The sequence below is a fragment of the Tyto alba genome, unplaced genomic scaffold (genome assembly GCF_018691265.1).
Source record: "Tyto alba isolate M040663 unplaced genomic scaffold, T.alba_DEE_v4.0 Super-Scaffold_6, whole genome shotgun sequence".
Lineage (NCBI taxonomy): Eukaryota > Metazoa > Chordata > Aves > Strigiformes > Tytonidae > Tyto > Tyto alba.
The window spans coordinates 3,460,469-3,482,510 of NW_024881327.1; the positions used below are offsets into that span (position 1 = coordinate 3,460,469).

Sequence of the window (22,042 nt, forward strand, 5' to 3'; positions counted from 1 at the left end):
CTCCAATGCCAGTATACTGTTATTATATACTTAAGATTCTCTGTTTAGAATACATTTGTAGAATTTTAAAATTATTATTGGAAGGGGAATTACGTTTATGCAATCTTCTGTTATATGCATATTGATTTATTTAATTGGCTTTAATAATACACATTTAGCATTCAACATTGGGATACTAAACAAATACATGTCATCATAGCTCAGGCATATTAAGTTTATGGCTGCAAAATATTACAGTTCTTCAAACCACAGAAAACTGCCTGGGATTCAGGTTTGCTAATGGGATGCCCAGTAACCACATTCACTTCCCTAACAAAATCACGTTGCTTTAAAATATCCAAAGCCACATATGGAAACACACATCCAGAAGTGTCTGGGTTGTGTGGCTTCCACAGCACTGGGTGTTGCGGTGAAGTTCCTGGTCACTTCAGGGCTCTTTGAAGCATTAATATACACCTGCCATGCTCTTTGTTGGGGGGAAAAAATAAAAAAAACTATCAACAAACCCCAACGCAAAGAAGAAGAAGAAACCTTGAAGAAATTAATAGTTGATATTCAGAAATATTCAAAATGTTTTAGCCAGGTCTCCAACAAAATCCTTAAGGTTCTCCTGAGAATATGGAGTCTGTCATGAAACCTGCCTTTTTTCTACCTTCATCAGTTTTCTTCAGGAGTGTGGTTGTGATCTATCCCAACTTCAGTCATTTCTAGCAGAAAGAACTGTCCAATCTGTTTATTTACATGTTCCATGACTTTTAAGCTGTCTGTTTTCTGCTAAATTTACAAGAAACAAATAATAATAGACTCTTCTTCAACAAGTTAAGACATCACTGCTTGCTCTCTTTCCTTGTTTTTCTACATTAATCTTGACATCAAAGTGAAACCAAGTATTTCTTAACAAACAGATGTACTCTTGGATGAGATTAGTCTCAAAAGAACAGATCTGGACATTGATGAAAACTGAGAGACAGGGATCTGAAAAATGTGACTGAGAATCAAAGGTATGTCCTCTGCATCGTAACAAAGTTTCAAGAAAAAAAAAAAAGGAGCATTATAGGCCACCATGGACTTACTGGAAGAGAAAATCAAAAGTTTCTATAGCAAAATTTGCCACTCTAGCTCTTCATTCAGAACATGACATGTGAAGACTTGACTTTGTGTTTTCCTGATTTTAATCAATATGTGCTTGACGCAGAACAGGGAAATCTCTCTGTATTTTAGAAATCAAGCACTAAGAGCAAAAAGTAGAAAGATGGAGACACAGTTCTCTGTGTCTCTACACAAGATATATCTCTAAGTTCAAGAAGAGATGTCTGTAACCTAGGGAAAAACAGCCATGCTTTGGAATATTCACTCCACTTGCACAGCAGTACGTTTCTTCCCTGACAAAGTGAAAACCATTGTGAACATGGAACTTGGTAACCATTTCCTTCACTGATAGTACATGTAGCTTTCTATTTTGGGCTGTCTACTAAATAAAATTTAGTTCTTCGAGTTCAAATTAGTTTTAGCATACACATTTAAGTGGGCGAAAAAGCAGGAGAGAGCTGTAGAGGCAATATGATGGTAAGAAAGCTGAGCGTGCCTAGGTGTGTCTAACTTCTGATCCAAATGGTGATTCCGTAGTGCACTGATGAAGGTTTCAACTAAATGTAAGTAATTGTACAGAGTTTCTTTTTTTGCTTTCTCTATTTTTTTATTTTTTTTTTTTCCCCCAGTTGACATGGTATTGTTCAAATGTCTTAGAAGCTTAGATGGGATAACCCCACATGGACCAGCTAGGTCTGTGCACATTACTTTTATTGCTTGCATTATTATTCCTGTAATTGAAGACTAATGAGCATGCCCTTTAGATGCTATTTTAGCTCACATATAACTTTATAAATATTTCAACTTAGATATAATTAGATAAATTGAACTTGTTTAATTAGTAATGCAATCAGCCAGCATGGCTTAGGAAGCCATATCACATTAAAAATACAGTGGTAATGCATGATAATAAGCAATAAGCAGGTTCTTTTAACAAAAACTTCCATGCTTTTCCAAGCCATTTGTATCTTATCGTAAGATTTTATAGCTTTGCCATTACTTTTATTTTACCATGGCCATTACTCTGAAATTTGCACGTCAGCTGAAAATCAGTGAAGATCTTCCTTAGCTGATTTTGAACCAAAATAGTCAGCTGTTTTTAACATGATGATTTATGAAAATTAAATGGTTTTGCTCACGTTTGAAATTTTTCTTTGAATATTAATTTTCAAATTTGGAGTGGGAACTTGAAAAATTTAAAATTAGGTTTGTCTAAGCAATATTCCTTTTTTTATCTCTTGAGAAATTTTCTCCAAATTACAAAACTGTGAATGTCAGCAATGAGGTACACTGAAGATCTCATGTACGTACAGCTTTGAGTGACATTCTGTGCATCTGTAGCTTGGGTCTGCTAAAAATGATGAAGAAGTCTGAAACAAGGAGCCTGATGAAGTGCTGAAATTTGGACTATGTGGGCGAGAGCTCTGAATAAGAATCAGAATTTATAGACTTAAGTATATGCATGGATATGTCAGAGATTTTTTTTTATATTAAGCATGATTACAAGAAGCTGTTAATATATTTTCAAACTGCATCAGTGTTTATAATTTTAGAGTAAGCCAAGATCAGGAGGGATAATATAGGTAGGAGTAATATGGTTATATATTTTTACCCCTTTTGTTATTTTTTTAAAAATACTCTAAATATTTTTAAATATTTTTTTTATATTTGAAATATCTTGTTTTTTACAGAATTTATTGTCTTCAAGGAATATTGAAATATTAATTTGGATATGAGGTAATATGTTACTTTTTTTACACAAAAAATGACTAGAAGCATTATTATTAATATTTTTTAATTTACTAGAAGTAGTATGTTTCAAGTAGGGATATCACAGGTTTTTGTCATTTAGCATTAATTAAGCTTTACATTCTAATTTGATGCTGTAAAATATTAGTTTACCTCTTTTCAAAATGTATAGAATAAGATGGTGAGGTAGGTTTTTACCAAACTGAGTAGGTGTCTAAAAAGTGAGATGGCTGTTTTAAAAAGCAGATAGGTCCTTCGAAGGATTTTCAGAAGCTCCTAAGCATCCTGTGTCTCTAAAAGCCTCTACGTATGAAAGCAAAGACAGGTAGATGGCTAATTTAAATAATCTCAGTAGGCATCTATCTGCATGTTTCTGTGACTTAATATGTTTTCTGGGGTGTCCGAAAGAGATTGAATAGCTAGTTGACCTGATTTCAGGCTTTTCTTTTTATGCTGTTGTACTGCGGAGTAGTGAAGAAAGCAAGCAAGAGCTATAGAGGTGAACGGGAAGAAAACTGTGCATAGAGATTTTCATTTTGTCATTGAAATTGCTTTCTCTAGTTCATAGCTTTATAAACAATATATCATCAGTTCTCTTTCAACCACAAAAGATTTTCTTTGCTCGGGGTCTTGTTTCAATAGGCATGCTTCCTTTTGTTCTCTGATCAAACTGCTAGCTGCATGTCCTTATGGTTAATATTTTTTAAATGTTATTTTCATTTTAAATAGTAGTACTTGTTTGCTGAATTTGCCCAAACTCGTGTTGTTTAGGTAAGTATACACATGATTAACAGGTTACTGATGTAACAGAAAGGCATCTGTAGATCTGGATGACACTCCATAGGTAAATTTGCATATTCATTTTTAATTTTTAATGTTTGAATTAGTTGAAAATGTGGCATCTTGGCATTATGTTTAGCTGGTTGTAGTTTTAAATTCTATATTGGAACTCCGTGTGCCTTTTTAACTGCTTTTTGTAAGGAATTATAAAATGGCATAAAAATTTCAAAATTAGGTTTACCACATTAATGTGACTAAATCTGGCCATATTTTCATCTTCATTTTAAGCCAATCTAAAGTGACACCACTTCACAAAGAAGCGGTAGCAGGCATTGCCTGGAATCAGCCCCTTGCATCAAGCAGTCCTTTGCCACTCTTCCATGTTCCATATCAAGTAATGCTCCATGTTGAATTGGACCTGGGACATAACCAGATCAACACTGCCTACCTCACCCCCATGACTGGTGACAGGAAGCACCAACACAGTTAAAGAATATTGTAGTTTCTTACGTATTTTACTTCAGGAGACCCAAATCTGGGGCCATGATTTCACATAGCAATTTTCACAAAAGAGAGTAAAAGCAAATTTTGCACAGGGGGAAGGTATGTAGGCTTTGTGAAATAAGGGTAAAATGAGAAAAAAAGGATAAGCAAAATAGCATGAAATTAAGTTGAAAGCACACAGTACTGAGTACTGGTAATCAGAGTTTATCTGTTCAACTGTCAGAGATACCAGGTTCTAAAAACAGGGAGAAAACAAGGTTTGTATTGATGCATAAATGTGGAGCTCTACAGGAGACATTTCTACCAATAAGACACATGATGATACTGGAAGAAATACTTAACGTTTCATCTTCTTCAGTATCTATCTTCGTGGTATTCTAGCAAAGAGCTCTTTTCTCAGAGATGCTGTTGATTGCATCACACAAAAATCTCCTAAGCAGCCATTGTTGATCATCTAGAAAATAGACAGGGAAGGAAGAACTGTGATCTTTTGTGGTAGGAACATGTATATTTGAGAGGATATTTCAAATTCTGTCAGCCATTCTGTTAATTTATATTATAACAGCTAGGTTTCTCTGCTTGACCTATGAGTGTTCAGTTGGTAGGTAGCAGTGCAGAAGGCTGTGGTGTACAAGTTGTGGACTATGGTGGTAAGATTTTGGAATTCTCTAAATGCCTGCTGATATCCCCAGTTTCAATTGTATTAGATCACTTATTCTCCTCTTCTGTTCACTGGAAGGTTGGTTAGAGTTGAGTGAACAAGGGTGTGGAAGAGCTGAGGAGTCAGAAGTAGGGCCTCTTACTCTCTTCTCTCTCACTGGTTAGTGTCAGAATCATTATCCAAGACCACAGTTCATAATAAGAAAAAAAACCTTTTAACTTTTTCCCTATATGGAATCATATGCTCAGATTAAGCATTTGTAGCATATGGACTAATAATTTTCAGGTGAATCTGGATTTAATTATTCATCAGTGGTGTTTTTCTTAGAACTAGATAGCATGCCCTGTTTAATTTGAAATGCACAAAAAAGTTACGGACTTCTACAGAGCTCTTATTATTGAGATAAGGTACAATTAAAGGTGACAGTTACCCTTCAAAGATTAAACATTTTTTGCATTTGCATAAGTATTGGTTATTGGTTGTCTAAAAAGTAATTTGTTAAATGCGATGGTGTTCTAGAAAGCGTTTCTGTAAGTGTCATATATCTCAGCACATGAAAATTTTTAAAATACTTTAATTCACATCAAATTCACGCTTCCTCCAATACTGCAGAGTTATGTTTATATGGGAGAAAAGGGTGTGTTTGATGTATCTGGCTGAACTTACCAATATCAAGGTCTTGATGCAGTACGTGTTGGAGGTCCAGGTGAATGCCCTGACAGATAACTTCTGACTTGTACACTGCAGAGGTGTACCAGGTATGCTTCTGGCTGTCCAGCATGGGTGAGGTGAAGGAAAGGAGGAACTGGAGGGAGTATCTAAAGACTGTACCTGAAGGCACCAGTGCATGAACTTCTGTTCCTTACTTGCCAGAGAAATTGTGTGTCTCCTCATTACTCAGCTTTAGTTAGTTCTTTTAAAAGCCACTAGATATTCCTGGCAAGACTATACTACTGTGGAAAAATATGTTATCTTGCCACTGAGATAGTAGTATTCTCAGAAGGGAACAGAGTTAAGTCTGTGAGAAAAAACAGATTGATAAAATGCTGGGAAGTACCAAAGTTAATGTTGCACAAGCACTGTTTGTCTTTCTTTTTAGGTAGGCATATTATGCAATCTTAATTCAGTTGCCATTTCTTCCACAGGGCTGTTCACTCACTTAACACACAGAACGGACATACCTGTCTTGTACCTAATTCATCTTCTCTGCACCGTTCAGTACAGTCTTATGTCTTTTATTATACAGTAGCCACACAGTTTAGTTAAATTCCTCATCTGCTTTAATATGTTTTTATTCCCTGTAGATTTTGATAGTAACTAATTTACACTGTCTCACAGGGTCCCTCTGTGTGATATGAGTGCTATTTTACTGATAGAAGATGGTTCTGCAGCTAGATGGAAGCAAAAAAAAATTATTCATGAGGTTTAGATGTCCAATTAAAGGTTTTATTTTTTTCATGTTTCATACTGCAAAGCATTTATATGTTCAATTTATTTTTGTTTTAGTTTCTCTAAAAATATTTAACATTTTCAAGAGCTCAGGAGAGCCCAGATATACTCAGTGCCAAGTGAAATTTTGCTGAAGTTATCCAAGATCCATGGACCAGCATAAGCATTATTTTCCTTTTCTTTCATGCAGTCTCCCTGGTTCGTTCATTACACATCTTTCAATCTCTCCAGCAAACGAACAAGATTTATGCAAGCAATAGTCTCTTGACACTGCTTTGTTCACAGAGCAGGTCTATCCTGTACTTCCTCATTGAATAAGCTTGATGCCATCTGGTCCACCCATTTTCTCACAGCAAGATAAACCACACAGGTGTCATTCCTGACAGATTTATCTAATCCTGGTTGAAAAGTCAATGATTAAGATTCAATAAACTTCTTAAACAATTTATTTTATTTCTTCACTACCCTTATTATTAGATAGTCTTCTGAGTATCTAATGTAAAACTTTTCTGCAGCAATTTAAGCCAATTATTTCTTATAACTTTTGTCATTATATTCTTTTCAGGGTATCTTTCAGATGCCTTTTACCTATTTGACAGCTGTTACAAGAATCCTCTTTTCTCAAGACTTAACATTCCCACTTCTTGAGCCTCTTTCTTGGTGACTGTTTTCTAGGCCTCTGATCATTCCTGTTACTCCTTTCATGGACTTCTTTCAGTTAATTCCTGTCTTGTTTGAAACTTTGTCACAAAGCTGGACAAGGTGCTCTGTTTAAGCACTGCTAGAGCTGTGTGGAATTACTTTCCAAATTTTGTAGGTTGCAGTCCTGTTTGTATATCCCGGTATGGTAATGTTTTTAAACACCATTCAATTGTTTATAATGATAACTAGATTTTTATTTTTCCTTTGAAATGGATGTCTACCCAGTTGTTCCATATCTTGTATTTTAAACGTGATTATTATGTCTACCTGAGAGTAGAACATTCCATTTTTCTATATTGAATTACATTGTATTTTTAGCCTATTTCAATAACACGAGAATTTTTATTATATTCCTATCTTCTAAAGTTATTCCGGCCTCTTCCATGTTTAATAGGATATCTTTTATTTCATCTTCCAAGCCATTAATGAAAAGACAGAATAGTTCCAGGGTTATGACTTACCCTTGCAAAAGTCCATCCAATGCAGCCTTCCATTATAACAGTGAGCCATTGATTGCTACTCTCTGAGGATCACTTTCAACTAGTTTTGTACTCATCTTCCAGTATGAGCACACAAATAGCATACTTCCCAATACGGCTTACCAGGTTGCAATGTAAAAGAGTATGACAAGCCTTGGTAAGATCAAGGTACTTGCAATCCAATATGTCTCTGTTTTGTAGAAGTTCTTCCACAGAAGGTAACTAGATCTATTGTGATTTGCCTGATAAAACCCTGTATCACGGTCCATCTCCTTTCTTATTCTAGGTCCCCAGAAATGAAACTTAAAAACTGTTTTTTCTATAATTTCTAAAATCATCTTTTCCTTCCTTATTTATTTTATCTTAATTCGTTTCTAGTCTAATAGTACATTTTCTATCCTTCACAATTTCTCAGTGGCTGTAAGTTTGCTCAGCCAGTTCACAAGTGTTCAAGGAAGTAAATATTAAATTCGACTAATATGAAAACTTCTAGACTGTATAAATATTCTCTGAATATTCTTTTTCACTCAGCAGAGGGATTTTACTGTGTGTACGTTATACTCGTGTTGACATATTACTGCTTTCTGTAGAGGTATCCTTTGTATTTGAAGTCATCAAAAAGTTTTCCCAAGTCACAGGTTTTATCAGTGTCCTCCCTATAATATAATTACATGCATACTGTCATTCACACTTGAAAAATTAGGTCAGTTGGTCACAGAAGGATGATTTGGTGGTTATCTGAAAGTAAGCATGTATACATGGAAGTGTGTATTCACCTGGAACTTGGTTTACAAATACAGGGGAAGTTGGGATTGTTTCAAATGTAATGTAGTAAATAAAATGTATCCTGTCCTTGTATTCATGACAATCAAATGCAGACAAAAATAATAGGATTTTTTTCCTTGTATTTTCATTTTTTCATTATTTTGACATGGAAAAATAGGTGGGTTTTTTTTCCATTTTGGGGCAAAACTATGCTCTTTACACGTACAATATAGAGAGATCTGTTTGGCAGCCTTTGACAGGTAGCTGCTTTGGAATGGAAGGTGGCAGAGCTTAATGAAATATATTACTGTCATTTAATCTTTCCAACTCTGTAACAGTAGTTCTAAGAGCAGAGCTCACGTATATCAAAATAACATACACTGTAGTAGTTGTTCCAGAAATAGAACTATTATCTTTGCTGTAATAACAGTAAAGCTGCATGAGCCATGTCTAAATATGACATATATTATTTGATGTTCTTCCCACAGATTTTAATTGTTTGTCTCTAGCTCACTAAATAACTACTTTGGGCAAATGTTGAAGAACATTGAGTCCGTTTAAGACTGAACAGGTTTCCAAACAAGCAGAATATGAGTAAACAAATTGCATTTTATTGTGGGACACTTGACAGTACAGAAATGAGGAATTAATTAATCCTGAAATATATTGCCAGGAGACCCTGACATGGTACATATTCTTTGTCTGTATTGAAATACATTTTTTTTTTAAAAGCATATAGCTCTGAAGTCAGAAATACCTATTCTTCTGTCTTTAAACAAAATGTGTGAAAACACAAACAGTTGAAGCATCCTTAGAATCAAACATACGAATTAGACATGGTGAAACTCCAGAGTAGAAAACCAATATGCTAAGAGGAAAGGGGAATCAAGATCAGAAGATAAAAAGCTAGACATATTCAGAAGTAGAATGGTATTTTTTCATGCATATAAGGGCTTGTGATGAAAGTAACACAAGCAGCTAACTGTTTATAACACCAATCTAAATAAGGAATGTTGTGAAATCCAACAGATGAGTTTCTTGAAAATTTCATGGCATTTCCTCCATATAGATAAGTCACTAATAACGCCAAATAAATTGGAATTATTTCATTGCTTTACATAACATAATAGTTTATGTATTTTTCTGCTGTTTAAACCATTCAGATATTTTCCTCACAAATCAAATTATTTCATCAGTGATCCCAGCACTACCTCCTTTTTACCACTACTTCTCATTGTGTCCTAACGTTCTGTATGCCACAGGTTTCTTTTTCTGTGGAGTTTTTCATGTTGCTTCCTCTTCTATCATTTTGAGAGTGACGTTGAGGGAAGTCTGACCCACCTTTATTTAGCTGGGCTGCCTTTGTAGTATCCCGGTGCATTGTTTATTTGGGGAACAAGGACGAGAGGTCTGAACCAGAGTAATATTTCTGGTGTAATTAGCTGCTATAATGAAATTTTTGGAAAAGCTTATCAATTCATTTCTGACTTACACAAGCACTGTGATTTTGGGTTTTTTCTGGAGACAAGGAATCTCTCTCTGCTGCCTGCCTGTCCATAAAATAAATTCAGTGAGTGTAAAATTCTAGCTCACCTGTGAAATGGAAGTACTGATTTAGAAGTGTTGTGTGCTGACCTTGCACTCGCTAGCTCACGTATTGGTACCTGTGGCAGGTGTTGGGCATTAAGTTTCTCTTAACATTTAAAAGGGCAATGGTACTTTCAATTAGGACTGAGTATACATCTTTAAAGAAAAATAAATCAGAAGGTCTGAACTCACAGTTCATTATGTTAGCTCGAGCAGCTTTTGAAGTATTTACTGGTTTCTTTAGCAACGTTCGAGTGAAAGAAAACAGGAGCACTGGAGTATGTAAAAAATAATCTCTCAAGGAAAGGATCAAAGAAATCTTCAAAAAATGAAAAAGTATTTCTGTGTTTTGCACTTTTCATATTCTTATTCTCAGTAAAACAAATCTGAAGCAGTTTTAAATGGCGGTCTCGTTAAGTTCAGTCACCAACAGGAGTAATCAAAGCCTAAAGCACACGTATTTGTAGGTTTGACTCCTTAAGCTACTAAGATTGAACAATAAAAAATTTCAGATCTTAAAAAAGGGGAGATGTCTCTTTTCAACAGAAACATGTATTAAATTTGGGCTATGACCCATTCTATTGACTGTGAAGATTGTTTTGAGCGTGAATTAGGTCATGCACTGTCTGGAAAGGGGTCTGGCAGGCATTGTGGCTAATGCAAGCACTCTCCTGTACAGCCAGGGTAATTGTGCCGGGGATACAAAAGGTATTCAGTTGTTTCATAGTCAACATAGACAGAGCTGTTTGCTTTGCTTTAGTTTTCTGATCCTTTATGAGACACTGGTGCTATTTGTATACCTTTCAATTGCAGCAGATCTGTTCTTTTTGTTAGAATTAAAAGATTCGTTTAGCCTCATTGTCCCTTAACCATGTCTTTTTGACAAAAGGTAGCACATTCAGGACTGAACTATAATGATGATTTTATGTAAGTACACAAAATTTGAGGTATTATTTTCTCTCTCTTCTAATATGTCATCTTTTTGGTGTTATTTCGGTACGGTGATGCAGTTCAGCTTGTGATTGGTAGAGAACTGCATGACAATGTGACAGGATTAGGAGTCTGACTACATGAAAGGTTGATAAAGTTCTCTAAATTCACAGTGCTTATATCTGTTTACTAGTGGAAACCTCAAGTGCAGTCTTTCAGGAGGCTCCTTTATTCCTGCATAGCTACCATGCTCACACAGCTTACTCATTTTTAGGAGAGAGAGAAACTTCAGCTTTAGGGTTTGCCAGAAATTGTGATAATTGTATGACGGAATTGCATTAAACTGAAGTTAGATACCCAAACAGAGGGTGTGTCAGTGACTATAAAGCACAAATTCTGGTGAGATTGTTCTTCTGAAGCATTGTGATGCGTAGAAGACATTTCATATTTTTATTTGTTACTTGAACTGGTTTTCTGACTCCTACACTTTTAAGTTATATGTCCCTTTTACCTGACCAATGAGACATCTTTCATCCTTTGTTCAAGGATGAAGTGTTCTCCGTAACCATCTTCCTTCTTTCCTTTCCTTTTTTGAAAAAGCTCTTTGTAGATACTTAGTTTCTTTTTTTTTTTCCTTTTTTTTTTTTTTTTTTTTTGGTTTGTGTATTTCCTGATATTACATTGGCAGAACATCCTGCAGAAAGGTCTCTATGTCCTGAACTTTTCGTTTGGTATAGAAGTTCAGCTTTTAAGCAAGAATGACAGTGTTTATAAGAATACTATTTTCTATCTATGTGGTCTTTAACTATGTTATTTTTATATGCTTGAAACAATAATTCCATTTCCTGGTTTAGATTTAGTTAATTTTTGTATGCCTTCTGAATTGGAGCTGTAAGCCTAGAGATCAGAGCCACACAAAATAATCTGTATCTATATTGGAAAATAAGGTCAGTATGCAGAATTGCATCAAACGCAGCTTTCCATTTTATTTGTTATTGCTTTTTACTAGTATACTGTCATCTAAAAGGTAGAAATTTAGACATAAATTCTATCATAATAATCAGTTAATTGCCTCCTATCAATAATGAATATTGTCGCCTTGTTTACTTGCTCATATAATATGAAGAAAGTCAATACAGTCTACTTCCATTTAATATGCATATTCTAATCAGTCTAACACCACAAGTGAATTCATGCTTGAATTGAGCCTGAAACTGTAGCCAGGCTAGGAAACAAAAACTTTGTACCTCTATATAATCTAATTTTTAGTACATAGGTAGCATATACTGCAGAAAATTTTTCCTAACACCTATGTCTGCAAAGATTTAAGCACTTCATGAAAGATTGCTTCAAAATACTTAGAGCTATAATTTTTATTATAGAAAGTGTTTATATTAATGGTAGTCATTCTCTCTCCTTACAGTGCAAATTAGACTATCAAGCCTGTGTCTCAGGAAAACAAATCTCAGTGAAATGCGAAGGACGTTGCCCTTGCCCTTCTGACAAATCCACAAATGCAGGCAGAAATGATAGGAGAGGTGAGTGGTAATTTGTATGATTTTTTTTAACAGCTTGTTTCTAGAAGGAAATAAGAATCTGCTCACAGAAGAGTACAGTGATCACAAACACCGATTATTCTTGAATAAAACTAGCTTTATTTTATTCAAGATTGTTTTCTTTGCTGTGAGTTTTGAAATTATGCCTACAGTAAAATACCACTGTATTTTTCAAATGGAGCTATTGTAGCATGAGTTATTGTTGTTCTTTTTTTAGTCTTTAATGCTCCTCATGCTTATGGCTGTACTTAAGACAAAGAAAAATTCATTCCTTGCTCCTCATGTTTTTCAGTTGAATATTAAAGAAAATGAAGTGTGATAGAAAAAAAGGAAACTTAAAGTCCTTGTTGCTGCTCATAGGAGCAAGCAGTTGCACTTAAATTGTGGAACCATTAAGTTTTTTGTTTGAAAAGTGTTTGATAGGAATAAATCAGCTTTCTTTCGGACCATGCATGAGATGAGGCTGCTGGGAAATGCAGTTGCACTGGTTTATAGCCATTGGTGCAACTGGAGAAAAAAAAATTGTGGCCAAGTATATTTGTATTTCAGTGACTCCCAGGTGACTTTGCAAGGTTGTTAAACAACTAGAGAATAAAGAGCTGTCATAGCATGAGGTTTTAGGCCACCATGGACCTGAATTTGCCAAGGACAGCATGACTGGAGGTCTGCTTTTTTGTGTTTCTTTAGACTGATCTCTGTTAGATGTATTTTTTATTTCTTTCTGTATAGTCACACTTCTGATGAGCAAGCAAAAATCTTTATGCACAAGTATCCTATATCCTCATTGGAAATACAGCAAAATCAGTTTTAGAAGATTTTTTATTTTTTTTTTCCCCCTGTATCAACCTTTGTAAAGATAAAATAAAGTAGCATTACATTCCTGGTTTATGTAAACATTGGTATTTTATTATGGTTTGATGCACTAGTCCAGATTTATTTTGCAGTATAATTTTACAAGTTCCATGATAAGATGTAGCTACTGCCAAAACTATTTTTTTTCCTATTTTAAAAAATGAATTAATGTTCTTTTAACAATTAATAGAAATGACCACTGCAAACATCAAGCTGTGTGCAGACATACAGGTCAATTAGAAAACTGCTCTGAAACACTCCTTTAGGTCACTTTTTTGGTCTTCAGCAATATAATTGATTGTGTAATTAAATATTTCTTATTCTATAACCCTCTGCAAAATGATACAGCCTTGAGGTTTTTTTAAAGCATTAATTTACAATTCCATGTAGTAACTATAAGTAAATAGATAAATTTGTCATCTGCTAACATTGCAAGCCTGAATGAAAACTCTGGAAAACCCAGTCTTATATGTTTAATGTGGTCCCTTTGATAATACATAAAGCATAGCATTACTACCGTTGCAGTTTCTACTAGCAACAATTTCTGCATCTCCAGCACAGATGTGGAGATGTTTACTTAACAGTGGGCATGAAGTGAAATTAAGATAATGAGCCAAGAAGCATCTCTCTGTGATTAGTAGGCTTACCATTCTCCAGTGTAAATTTTTTAATATGGTATCATTGCCCTCAGTTTTTTACCAAAATAAAATCAGCATTTTCTCTGCTGGAAGCTGTTTCACCTGATGCAGTTACTCTTATCTTTGTATGTGTTCTTTTGAGCACATTCAGTTTTTGGTACTCTGGTACTTAAACACTGAAAGCAATCTATAGACAAATTCTATTGGCTACAACAAAATGGAATTGTTTTTAATTAGGAAGAAACCCTTCCTGAAGATTTGTACTGCCAAGGGATCAAGATTACTTGTGCTTAGTTATGTAAAAGAGAAGGAAAAAGATCCTGTATACGTATGGGAATTAACACTAATCCTGTCCTGACAGATTGTCAAGGCAAGCAAAATTCAGGGCTTTTCCAACTGCTACATTTTACTGCAACATTGAAATTTGAGTATCATTTCTTTACAAGGCCAAAGGCCAGGAGACGTAAGAAATGTGTAGGTGAGCTGAGTATCATTACTGAAATTTCAGCCATTATGGTAACAGAATACAAAATTTTTTGTAACTTCTGTTGCAAGAACTTTTGTTGTAAGAATACAATTATTTTCTTCAAATGGAACTCCATTGTTTCAAGCTATTTACACACATGCCAGTTACTTAGAAATTTGGCAAATCCAAAGTGGTAAAGTAAGATTAGTGCTCTAGTTTCTGGGTTAACTTAAGTGAGGGTTTCCTAAAATACATCCCCTAAGAGTGATTTTTCATTTTTTAAGACTGAAAAATTCTACTGATTTTTTGGTGTATCTAGGGAGCAAAGTATGTCTCTGAACTTTCCCAAAATAATCTTGGTGTGGAACTCCATACTCCTTTGGGAAGCAAAATTAAACTAGTATTCAGAAAAACAAAATTGCCTCTTAAAATGTATCCGAACCTATTCATAAAATCGTAGGAAACTCTTAGTTGGAAGTGAGCTCTGAAGTTTATCTAATCCATCTCTCTGATGAATGCATGAGGCAGGTGCAGGCATCCTGGTTTTCGTGAATGCTGGCTCATTTCAGTGATACATTGAGTAACATTGAACCTGACCAATGTTCAGGGGCTATTAGCTTGAATCCAAAAATGAAAGGGCTAAGAACTTGATCTAGTACTGGATGTAAAAGTTTGTAACAAAACAAACAAGCAAAAATGGACATAATAAAATAAAGATTGTTCTTTATCTTGGTTTTGTTTTGTTTAGAGAAAGCAATGAGTATGATATGAACTATAAACTACAGTAGGTGCTCCAGTAATTTTTAAAAGAGAAAGAAAAGAAAACCAGATTTTATGTACTACCATAAAAGAGAGAAAATCTGAAGAGCACTTGAGGCAGTGTTAGAGGAAAGGATCAGACAAAGTTAGAAATAAATTAAGATGGGCAATATGGAAGAGAAGGGTGGCTTAGGGAGTTGCACAGAAGCAGAATGAGAAAGGTAAACCAGAATGAATGGAAGGCACCACCACTAGTGACAGAAGTGTTAATTAAGAGACAAGTGAGAAAGCACTTATAGGACCCTACCTTATTTTCTGGGCGTAGCAATTGCCTCATGTCCTATTTTCTCCTTAATCTCCTTTTCAAGTATGTGCCAGGATTTGGAGTATCCAGGTCATACTGGCTTGCACAGTTGTGAATGTAGGGATTTCACTGGGCTGGAATCTGAAGGTCTTTATTTTCCTAAGGTCTTCTGAGTCTTTTTCCTGGTGGTTATGTGGGACCAGAACCTAGGAAGGCTTCTGTACACCGCACATTTTACAAGACTGGGGAGACTTCTGTCCCCTTGGCAGACTCTGGGCACCATTTTTTCCGCCTAATACTAGTTTTGATCCTTTTGCTTTGAGACATACTGAGCCCTGTCCCTTGCCTGTCATAGAGGACAGTGTTTTTGCTAGTCCTACTCTTCTGTCTGATGGATCATAACAAATCCACATGATGCGAAGTGCAGGCGTACCAACCGCGTCACTGGGATAAGGAGATGAGACTGGGCAATGGGCTAAATGCAGAAATTGCATTAATTTATGAGGATGTACAGTCCTGATAACCTTTAACACTTACCACTGCACAGTCTGCTTTACCTTCTGGCAATTCAGATCACCCATCTTCCCACCCATCCCCAACTACACAGAAAACAAGCATGAGATCAATCCCTTTTTGTTTGCTTCTGTTCTGGGCATGAAGCATGCTTAGCTTCCATATGCAGCTATCTAAAATGAGTAGGAACTTGTCAGCCTACCATCTGCAATGAATTTTGGCCTATTCTGTAGCTATCACCAGCAAGACAGACTAAACAAGAACCTGCAGTGCATTTGACTGCTGGGATTTGTTTAAGAACTGATAAGATTAGAGCTTTCACTCAACTTGATTTCATCTCACACACTCTCTCTCTCCCCCTCCCACCCAGCACTACCTTCACTAGACCTCAGCTTACCTTCCAAGCAGGGACATCACTGCTCACCTGGGACAGACAGGCAGAAGATCATCTTGGTTTCTGCCTTGCAGTTACCTGTCAGGTATTAAGTGGCCGTGGTCCCTGGGAGTCCCCCCGAATTCGTCCCAGTGCATCTCACTGATTGCCAGGATCTCTCCTCACTTCTAGCATCCTTCTGCTGGTCAGGATCTTGGCTGTCTTCTTTCAGGGATGCTGTCTTCTTTCTGGGAAGTCATTCTTCTTCCAGGACCCATCTTTTCAGTCCCTCCCCACCCCCAGTACCCCTGCCCCCATTTTCCCAAGCTAAATAGTCTATGTGCAGAGGCGCAGTGCGTAATCAGCTTCCTAATCGTTAGTTCTGTCCCATGTCTCTTTGCTGAATGGAGGGGTCAGGAAATGCCACATTTGTTTTTTCAAAATTTATACCAGTCCATACCAACTGCAGCTAGCAAGTAGCAGCCTTGTGCTTGAGGGTTCAAAAGTTCAATTCTGGAAATTCACAGACACAGAGAGACTTACCTGCTACCTGTTAGTGTTCACATTATAAACTATTTTTTCACCTACTGCAATGGCACATTTATTTGAAATTTTGTTACATTTATTTAGGAATGTACAATTCACCAATCTACATCTACTCTTTCACTAAAGTGTATTACAAAGCTTTATTTAAATTATGTTTCATTTCAGCCAATTTGAGATTAAAATATTAACAGCAAAATTTCTTTGGGAAAAGTTAGTTGACTTAGTAGAGAAATAGAGGTAGAGGAGATAAGGCTTTTGTATCTGAATGTCTTCTTGTCTCATTAACAGATTTTCATTTTGCTTAATGTAATTTATTTCCTTAAAAAAATGTGTGCTTTTTGGAACAAAATAGTTTTATTGAGTGCTGTTCTGTCATTTGGCACTTTTTGCCAATTTTAATTTATTCTTTTCAGCTGTGTCTTTTCCCAGTCAATATTTAAGCAACAGTAAATTTTATTTCAGTTTAATTTCCATTTTTCTAGTCCAGTACTGATTCATATTTTATTTGTACTGAGTTGATTGGAAACCTATGAGTAGACACTCAAATGGACAAATTTGTATAACATAAGGACATAGTAAGTTTTAAAATCTGATGGAAAGAGTGAGGTTGTGGAAGAGCTCTTTCGGATTTTTAACTGATTTCAAGGCTTTGGTACAGGAATTTTACTATCCTGTCAGAAAAAAATAAATATTTAAATTTATAATCTTAATAATGGGTAGAAAACAGCAAGAACAAGAAGTTGAATGACCTGTAGTCACAGCTGAACTTTATGCTTCACAATAACGTTTTATTTTGCAGGTTAATATATTCAAAATGCTTTTCTCAGGTGCATGAATTTCTTTCCATGTTAAGGAGCATCATTAATGACTGTTGCAATTGTCTAACAAAATCAGTGATACCTTGTCATGATCCCAGAAGCATTGTCTTGCTTTTTAGTTTATTTAGTGTTGCTTTTGCTATTTTGAATTTTTAACAAAATGTAAAATGTATCTATCTATAGCAGTGTACTCAAATTCTCAAATAAGTGTTTACAATCATTTTACTAAACATGGCATATTGACTCGAAACCTGTTACATTTTATATTTTTTGAAGATATATTCAAATGGTCCTCATTCAGGAAGTAGCATATGTTGGTTTATTCTTTGCATTATCTGTGATGTATTTCAGAAGTTGTGATGAAAGAATAAAGATATGCTTAGCAATATGTTTTTAACAAAACCCTCTAGATGTATAATGGAAACTTTCCTTTTTTTTCTCTTTTACTATGAGTGAAAAAGACAGGGAAAGAAGTATTATAGAAGTTACACAGACTTTTCTACTTTGGGGATAATTCAACTTTGTTCAGTGACTTTGGCCACTCTAATTATAATGTAATTACTCTGAAAATGTGTCTGACCCACTATATAGTCCTACACCATATTAAACTCTCCTACTAACTGCAGTCTTTTGTTAATTTCCACAAAAGTTTAATAAGTAGCTTTTTATAAAGGTGGAAAAATAATGACTATCCTTTTGGATCTACTAGAGACAAAATTATATACCGGTAATCTTAATTAAAAGCTTACTAGGTGTGAACATTTGGGTATGTGCCTCACCAAATAAAGCCAGAATTTTATTTTGGATGTGCATGGCTCAAGCTGTAATTATAAGGAAGATAACAAAGAGGGGGGGAAATCAATATATTACATAATTACCAAGCAATTTATTTTTGCATTAAATGGATGAAACTTCTTCACTTGTTTATGTTTTCATGTTTAGCCCTGGCATGCATTAAAAATTTGTTTGCTTTAGTTTGCAGAGTACCTGTGCTTCTCAGTTTGTATCTTGCAGGGTCTAGAAGGCCAGGTTTATTCAAAAGTTTTATTACTTCAGGAAGAGGAAAGAATGCCAACAACAAAATCTTCAGTTTTTAGTAATCAAAAAATATTAGTTCAAGACATTACAAGGAAAAAAAAAAAAAAACGGACAAGTGAAAGTCAGTTTGTACTGTTATTTAATTCTCAAGGTATAAGTCAAGACCCAAGTAGTCTGTTTCTTCCAACATAAAGAAATAAGGCAGTTTGTGGAATATATGTCTTAGAAATAAGAACATAAAATTTTAACTGTGTTTACTTCTCCTATATCATTTAATGTAGTATATATGAGGCTTACATATATGTATTTTTACAGTATAGTATCTTACATTTTCTAGCTGACTGAAAGAGCAGTACTGGCTTATATTGGATACTGGTTGAGGACTCAGTGTAGGACTTTAATGAGCCAGGATTTGGATTCATCTATAATCTCTTTCTGTATGAAGTTTACCTTGTTTCCAGTCTTAACATTTCCTTGAGTTTCTTTTCTACTAGCATTGTACTTGCATTACTAGTTGAGATACAGAAAATGAATGTGAGATCAGTATTTCTTAGGAAAGTAGAGGACTGAGGAGCTGTATATTCTGCCTTGCAGAAAATAAAAAGGGAGGTCCCAGACAACAGCTTTCTCTGTGATCAGCTGTAGCATTTAACATCTCTCAAAAGCTGCAAAATGATGCAGAGGAAGGAATATGTCAGTCTCTGAAATAAAATTGTTTCACATCCATTCAGTAACAGATAGATTATTCACTCTGCCTTCAACGATACTGCACTCCTTGCATCATTGCAGACATTTCCTTCTGTTTCTCCTTTACTTGTTATATAGGTTATATAGAGGCTTATCGACTAAATAATAATAATTTAAAAATTGTTTTAATTTAAATAATTTTTAATTATTAAACCTTCAAGGTACATGGTGGTGTTGGTGGACTGTTTCGGTTGTTTTTTTTCCTTGCCTGGACCGCATACCTGGGGTATGTCTCTCTTCATTCTCACAGCACCCTAATATGAGACATTTAGCAACGCAGATGACAGAATCCCACTGGGTGTGCCAGTCTGATGGAATATGCTCAATGAAGACATACATTTCTGCATTTACAATAAGATCCTCAGTAAATATATTTTGAATGCCAGGAAAGCAGATGAGTTTGCGGCTGCAATTCTAACTGTGGTCAAAAATCTTGCAAAGGTATCTAAGAAAAGCATTCATTGCCACTTGGCTTGAACTTGCTCTACTCTAGAATACATACTCTTGGAGACTTTCATGATCCTTAAACCCAAAAAGCTTGACAGGGTGCCTATGTTTTATGTCCCTGTCGAGCTACGCTAACACTGTGATAAATGTGTGCTGTGACATGGCCAGGATCCTGGTCTCCCAAACAGTCCATTTTAAAGACTTGGTGGATGTGTGCTACAGCTTCCTCCTGGATTATGACTTTGGGTAGCTTCTTCACAGAAACAAGGTTGGGATTCTGCCCTGACATAGAGATAAGATGCAGCTGGGACACACAGTCACATCCAAAAGCTCAGAATCAGTTGAAGGTTCTGCAATTTAGATGGAAAAAACTCTGACATTGTGGATGAAGTATTAAATAACCATTTTCATTAGCTATTGAAATAGAAGAATTTGCAGTCAATAATTTTTGAGTTAATTTCTAATAAATTACTCTGTGGTAAGAGCTCACTTGATATTTGCAGTAGAGTAACAGAGGTAGACTTATATTCAGGAAAAAAAAAGGACTTCATCTGATGGTCTGAGGACTATATAGGTAAGATAGGAAGCTGCTCTAAATGTCGATCTCTTTGAGTCTAAGCTTTTGCCAGAGACAAGTGAAAAGGCAACATTTCATGCTGAAAGCATTTTCAGTTAGCATATCTGAAAGACTTTAATCACAGAACATAGCTGCTCTCTCAGCTGCATCCTATTTTATAGTGAATACTGACGAATTGTTAATTGCTATGGAGAGATGAGGATAAGTAACAGTAGGATTAAAGACACTGTGGATTCTGTTTCATTCTGTGTGCATCAGTGCTTGAAAAACAAATATAGGGACTCTTTTTAAACAAATGTCAAAACAGCACTCTCCCAAATCCTCTTATTTGATTTACATAGCAGCATCTTCTCAATACATGACCTCAGCCACTCTTCATATAGTACAGGTATAGATGCCAAAAAAGACCTTTTGTTTTGTTTGCATTCAAAGAGAACACTGAATGGTTTCCAGACTTCGCAAATAAAGAGATTTAGGGCCAAAAATAACATTTGTGTTAACTCCTTAATCTCTACTTTGTATTATTACCTTTCAAGGACAGATAGTACTGTTTTGTAGTTCACTTTTTGTGTTCTGCAAGATAAACTGCAGGACATCAGTAGAATAAAATCTGTATCCAAAACAACTAGATCAATTAGGCCTGATATTATCACTGATCAGTTATGGGAAGCCATTTATATAAGAGAATAAGCAAAATTCCCATCTATAAGATGAAGAAGTTCATGCTGTGTGTTGAAGGGTAAAATCTGACTTTCGAACCTCAAATAAGACAGAAATAACCCACTAAAGAAAATTCCTGTAATGTTATAGTGCTGTTTGGGGTTTATTTACAAATACGATAGTATGTTTTAAAATATTTCCTGAAAGATCTAATGATAGCATCTAATTTTACACTGCCATGCTTGTTACAGAAAGTAAGTGACTTGCCTATAAAAAGAAGTACAAAGAGAGGCATGCTGGTTTTCATCATGGAAAAACGACTCTCGGTTGTTAACTTTTTCTGAAAAATATGCACAGTGAATGGAAGGAGGTTGTCTCAATAATTTGGGAGTATAGACAGTAGCAACATTTTATGTGTGAGTTAAATTTGGATTAGGTAGTGATCAGCTTTCTAGTCTACTGTTTTTCTTAGCTATATATTTATGGTTCAATAAAATAGAATACTTCGTTAGGCAGTTGCTACTGCAATTCTATATAATGCAACATTAAATTAACCCCTCTATGCTTTTTTTAGTTGCTTCATTTTCATTAGAAACTTTTGCTGATTTTCCTCAAAATAGTGTTTAGATATACAGTGAAATACAAGTGCACAGCTATCAGTGGAAGCACTCAAAACCAGGAATCTGTCTCATCTGCTTTGGTGTGTGGTGTTTGAGTTTGATGGCACTGTAAGCTGACCACCAAAATCAAATCTGGGCTAATATTGCTGCTCCTGCCTTTACTATTGACATCAGCGTGAATCTTGCCATTGTTTTAAACATAAATAGGCTCTAACACTGTGACTCAGTTTCCTTGTTAGAGGGAAAGACATTATCTATAGGTAAGCTTTCTTATTCTACTAATGTTCCTGAAAGCTTTTGTGATTTTAAAGATGCTGCAAAATTAAAATGTATTATTGTATATCCATTTTAGTTCTTTAGAGGATATTGACTTAGCAGTAAATGTCCATTTTGCTTTTATTGCTTTTTATGCTGTAATACACAGTATTCACTT

The 22,042-nt window shown here is 35.3% G+C and overlaps 1 protein-coding gene across 5 annotated transcripts in view; it reads left to right on the top strand.

The window, feature by feature from the left end:
* SPOCK3 (SPARC (osteonectin), cwcv and kazal like domains proteoglycan 3) overlaps window positions 1-22,042 on the top strand; it is a 214,475-nt gene that overhangs the window by 139,500 nt on the left and 52,933 nt on the right. For all 5 annotated transcript variants that reach the window (XM_042808123.1, XM_042808125.1, XM_042808124.1 and 2 more), the window contains one exon: window positions 12,119-12,233. In XM_042808123.1, coding sequence (XP_042664057.1) covers window positions 12,119-12,233 — 115 coding nt within the window. The remainder of the gene's footprint in view (window positions 1-12,118; window positions 12,234-22,042) is intronic.